Source organism: Sebastes umbrosus, chromosome 16 (genome assembly GCF_015220745.1).
Source record: "Sebastes umbrosus isolate fSebUmb1 chromosome 16, fSebUmb1.pri, whole genome shotgun sequence".
NCBI lineage: Eukaryota > Metazoa > Chordata > Actinopteri > Perciformes > Sebastidae > Sebastes > Sebastes umbrosus.
Window position 1 is genome coordinate 30,588,964 of NC_051284.1, and position 5,864 is coordinate 30,594,827.

The following is a 5,864-nucleotide window of genomic DNA, read 5'->3' on the forward strand; positions in this document are numbered from 1 at the left end:
TGTTATCGGTCCCGTCGTCTCCCAGCAGACGGCTTCCCCTGCAGCTGGACAGTGTTCGGTGACAGCTGTCATTAATCTAATTAAACATTTAATAAATCACGATGTCACACTTCATCAGTCATTGATTTAATCAGAACATCAGTCAGCTGATGCTCCAACTAGATAAACAAGATCAGCTCATTCTGTTGTCACGGCTGATTAATTCTGTTTATTTAACCACATGGTCAACACTGATTTGGTTTTAATTTTAATAATAAATCAAGTTTGTCACATTTTAAGGCAGTTCAATGAACCAGGAGAGGAGAGCCAGATTAATACAGGCTTAAATCAAGGTTTATATTTATTAATACAGTATTTATACATCTTTATAGGGCTGGTTTATAATTCAGTATTTCTGTAAGCTCATTGTTTTGAACATCAGTTATTTTGTTTTTGCATACTGTTGATATAATGATGGAAAATGTTTGTATTAATGTCAGAATATTGATTTTGCTCTAGATGCCCATGTATAAACAATGATAGACACATTTTTAACTCTATAAACCTCCTTATAAAATACTCCACCGTCGTGTTTCAAGGCTACACACACAGAAAATATATAAATAAATATTAAAACTAGAATAAAACAATAAAATAGAATAAAGTGTATAAAAGTAGCATTAAAGGAAGAAATAAAACGGGTAAATTATATTTACAAGGAGGATATACAGTACATACATATAAATGTATACACACAAAAAATATGTGCAATATCAGTGTAATATGAGTAATATGTGACGGGCCATTGTAGATAAAAAAATAAATAAAAATAAAATAAATGAATAAATTACGGAGCTGAGGGAGGGGGGTAATATTCTAAGAAAAAACTCAAAATTTCTAAGCTTAAAGTTTTAAATTTATGATAAAAAAAACCACAAATTTATGAGAAAATGTGGATATTCTTTGAGATCAAAGTGGTAAATTTACAAAAAAGAAAACATATTTTACAAGAAATATAACTTAGATATTCTCTGAGATTAAAGAGGTAAAATGTAAAAATAATTGTAGCCATTAATTGATAAAATGTGACATACATTCATATTTCTGTTTTAATTTAAATGTAATTTATTTATCTTTGTATTAATTCCCTTTATTTATGTATTTAATTTTATAATTTTTTATTTATATATTTTTATTTTTATTTATTTATTTATTTATTTCTGTATTTGTTCTTATTATTTATTATGTACCCCATAAATTTGTAATTTGTGAACTTAAGATACATATATATTTTTAGCATTTAATCTGTGATGGACGGTGTTATAATTAATGATTAGATGATTGGTACCTTAAACCACCAAACCATCCAGAAACTTCCGGATCAGTAGTTTCTGATGCCAGTTTGTGGATGAGTCATCATTTTGTTAACCGTTTCTGTGCCATGGTTTGTCCCCGCAGGGTGAGCCAGCACAGCAAGATGACCCTGATGACGGCCGACAACCTGTCCATCTGCTTCTGGCCCACGCTGATGCGGCCCGATTTCGAGAACAAGGACACGCTGTCCACCACCAAGCTGAACCAGGCCGTCATCGAGTCCTTCATCGTGCAGAGCGACTACTTCTTCCACGGCGGCGAGGTGGCCGAGAGCTCCAGCAGCGAGGGCACGCCGCCGCCGCACTGCCACAACATGGTGGAGGCCCTGCTCCCGCTGCAGCTGCCCCCGCCGCTGCAGCCGCAGCAGATCCAGCACACCCTGCACCCCGACCCGCTCATCTAACCCGCCACGGGAGCATGCTGGGAAGTGAAGTCTGGGGGGGGGTTTGTCTGCGTGCAGCCTGCCAGACGCTTGGAGGTCGTCTTCTGCTCTACAAAACGCTGGTCGGCTGTTAGAATAAAAAATGAAATCACCCGTTTGGTTGGTGCAGCTGCTGATTGAGGTGAACGAGCTTAGGGGGCTCAGAGACACATCGACCGTTTGTTGGATTAAAACCTAATCTGAGAGATCGGCTCATCCCGAGAGGTAAATCCTGGATTAGAGAATTACAATCGGACGTCACCTTTTTTGGAACTTATTTTGGATCTGACTGCCCCTTTTATGATACGACAGACTGAAAATAGTTTGATTTGGCACATAGCGACAACACTAATCGTTTAGCAGGGTCTGATTTAGATGTAGAGATTAGCCTCCTCCTACCTTAACCTGATGGAATAGCACACTGGGGTCCTGAGCAAGACCCCCTTAAACCCTGTCCCCTCTTTCTCCTGCTCACAAACCGAAAAGGGAAGTTAAACCTTAGAGTCCCCGCGACTGCAACTGACTCACTACATATTTGACTGACTGCTTTCCGACTCACTGACACTTTTATTTTTTTGACATTTCGGCGAAGGAAAGCATTTCTTCTTCTTCTTTTGTTGACCCAGAACGGGTCAGCAAGAGGAGGCGAGGGAACCGGAACTTTTCCCTCAGACGTGGTGGATTTGTGAGGTTGGGGGGTGCTCTGGTTTTAAATACTAAAAAGACTAAATGATCTCTTAACCCCCCCCACTACGTGAACTTTGACCCACCCTTAAAGGACAGCACATGCACGATTTGTGTCAAAGGTCCCACATGCCAATTTCATGTCTGTTTATGTTTTTATCATTTTGTAACGTCTGATTTCTACCCAGTTTGTGTGTGTGTGTGTGTGTGATGACGATGCCGTGTATCTGTGTGAACTGACCTGTGGTCTGTATTACAGCCAGTTTGTACCTTGTCCGCAGAGGGAAGGGGGGGGGGATTCAGGAGGGAATTAAAAACCTGACGGACTCGTAGCGCTCCGTACGAGAGAATCAGACTTTACAAACCTTCAGCGTAACTGTCTCTCGTCTCGAAATCTCTTAATGACTGACGTCTCCGAAGGGACGACCCCCTCGACGACGAGGAAACCGCCGCGTCGCGATGCACTCTGGATCTGTTTCGGTTTCGAGGAGGCGTCTTCCCGTTGTTCGATGACTTCCTGTCGCTCTTGTTCGAGGACGCTTCCCGCTTCTTTCATTTCTACTTTTTTTTGTTCTGTTGGTTTGTTGGAAACTAAAATTTGCATGTCTCTGTTTTTTGCCACTTAGTGAGAGAGAGAGAGAGAGAGAGAGAGAGAGAGAGAGAAAAAAAAAGAAATTTAAAAGTTAAAAAAAGTCAACTCTAAAAGGAGCTCTTGTTCAGATCTGCATTGTTTTATCTGAATCTTTTTTTTTTTTTGGTTTAAGGGGAACATTTCTACAGAAAAACTCTAAAGAGGTTGTTTCTTTTCTGTCATGCAAAAAAACTCTTAATATCATATTTTTGGTTATATGTGGAATAGTTTTCCCTAAATAGAGGAAAGAAGTATATATAAGTATATATATATATATATAAATATATATAAATTTATCAGCAGCAGAGGTCGCTGATTTAGTGAACTACCACGGGGTACTGGACTGTATAATCTGTCAGAAGCTATAATCATATTTCTTTGTGGTTCTGATGGCGTAACTGAAACCCATCTTTTTATTCTGATGGTGTGTGTGTGAATGTGTGTGTGGATGTGTGTGTGAAGGGGGGGGGGGGGAGGTTTGATAACAGATCTGTGGGTTTTAATCCTCTTTGGCTCGTCTGAAAGAGAAGAGGAGAAATCCCTCGTCGCTTTCTTCATCCATGACACTTTGAAACAGAGCGAGAAAGTTTCATTTAGTGACACCTTAAAGTTTAGTTGAGCAGTTTGTTTCTCTCGTGTTTGAGCATCGATAGTCTCTTCAGCATTCCTTCCCCCCGGAGGATGTTAAACAGGAATCAGTTATATCCTGAATCTTCAAACACTCTGCTGTCCATCTGGATACTAATATTCCACCTGCTGCACCATGACACAGATAGTTTCCTGGAAAGAACTTTGTAATCTGAATGTACACTTTACTTGAGTATCTCAACTCTATGCCACGTTCTACTTCTACTCCACTACATTTCAGAGGGAAATATTTTATTTCTATTCCAGTACATTTACTGTATTTTAACTACATTTAACTACTTTTAACTTTTTTTTACACAGTAGTATTACCACTTTTACCTGAAGTAAAGGATCTGAATGAGGGCTGTCAGTCGATTAAAATATCAAATCGTGATTAATCATGTTCTAAATGAACCTTAAAGGGAGATCAGTCAAGTATTTAATCCTCTTATCAACATGGGAATGGACAAATATGCTGCTTTATTGCAAAATGTATGTATATATTTATTATTGTAAATCAATTAACAACACAAAACAATGACAGATATTGTCCAGAAACCCTCACAGGTACTGCATTTAGCATAAAACAATATGCTCCAATCATAACATGACAAACTGCAGCCCAACAGGCAACAACAGCTGTCAGTGTGTCAGTGTGCTGACTTGACTATGACTTGCCCCAAACTGCATGTGATTATCATAAAGTGGGCATGTCTGTAAAGGGGAGACTCGTGGGTACCCATAGAATCCATTTACATTCACTGATTTGGAGGTCAGAGGTCAAGGGACCCCTTTGAAGATGGCCATGACAGTTTTTCCTCGCCAAAATTTAGCGTAAGTTTGGAGCGTTATTTTAAAACTGAGACGCTACAACCTAAAAATCACAAGTTGCGTTAAAGAAATTCGTGGCGTTAAAATGAATTTGCGTTGACTCGTTATCATCACTCTGACAGCCCCGCAGTCTGAACACTTCCACCTCTGGTACTTTGGTGCTAATTATAGAGAAAGTGCCCGATTGGCACACTTCTCTAATCAATTAATTTCAGTTAATTTGCCGGCGTCACCCAGAGAGTCTTTTAATCAGGACACAGCAGGTCAGCCCGACGTGGCTACAGGAAAACTATATCACTATATAGAGAGAGAGTAACGTTTTTTTATATATTTATTTGGGTTTTATCTTTTAAATTTCTACTAAATGACACAGTTCTTTCCAGGTAATGTCCCAGGAAATTATCATGCACTTGATGGAATATTATTTAATCCAGATGTTCAGAAAAGTCTTTTAGGAGTCAGAAAATAACTTCAAAACAACGTTAAGACAACTTGAGATGAAATCGTGAAGGTTTTTGTCGCCTATTACTGCAGAACTTCTCCAAAGTTTCACACTAAGACTCCCATACAGATGAGCAATTTCCAGACACGAAAAAAAAACGAGATAAGACTCCGTATTGATGTTTGAATATCTCAAGTCTGTTTTGATGTTTTGATCGACGTGGCGGTTAAAGTTTGATCGCCAAATTAAAAGCCCTTCATTCATAATTGAACACGCTGTCATTAACTTCCTCTCTGCTCCTTCTGCAGCAGTCAAGTATCGCTTCATCATCCTTCAACTAAAAGGGGTGCTTTATACCCAGAATGCATTGCTCTGCTGGTGGCTAGTTGTGCGACGTAATGGTGGAGTAAGAAGGAGACTTTCAGCAGGTGTTTCTTTGTTGTTTTCTTCTCTAACAAAAGTGTTTGGATGAGCATCGGCGACGGGGGATGAATCCAGTTATACTAAAAAATGTTGAGCGGGGGTGTGTCCCATTTTAGACGTGTGTCTCCTGTGTCCTCACATCGGTCAGCTGTTTCCTGCACAGCTGATCTTTGTACCCAGATAACGTCATGATATTATTTGTTTTAATGAAGTAGTTTAATTTCAGAAAACTTAATTAATCTTCCCACCAGTGCTGAAACAATTAGTCTGTCAGCAGAACATTTATATAATTGATCATTTTTAAGAATTTATCAAACAAAAATGCCAGATATTTGCTACTTATTTACTTGTTTTTTATACTTTTAAATGTCATACTTTGGGGTTTGTTTGTTTGACAAAACAATGTATTTGAAAAAATTTTAATTTGCTAAATTAAAAAAATAATTAAAGTA

General features: G+C 38.7%; 1 protein-coding gene across 2 annotated transcripts in view; it reads left to right on the top strand.

Annotated features, from left to right (window-relative positions):
* arhgap5 (Rho GTPase activating protein 5) overlaps positions 1 to 3,139 on the top strand; it is a 59,855-nt gene extending 56,716 nt beyond the window's left edge. For both annotated transcript variants that reach the window (XM_037796616.1, XM_037796617.1), the window contains exon 7: positions 1,438 to 3,139. In XM_037796616.1, coding sequence (XP_037652544.1) covers positions 1,438 to 1,756 — 319 coding nt within the window. In that variant the 3' untranslated portion in view covers positions 1,757 to 3,139. The remainder of the gene's footprint in view (positions 1 to 1,437) is intronic.
* Positions 3,140 to 5,864: the final 2,725 nt, after the last annotated feature.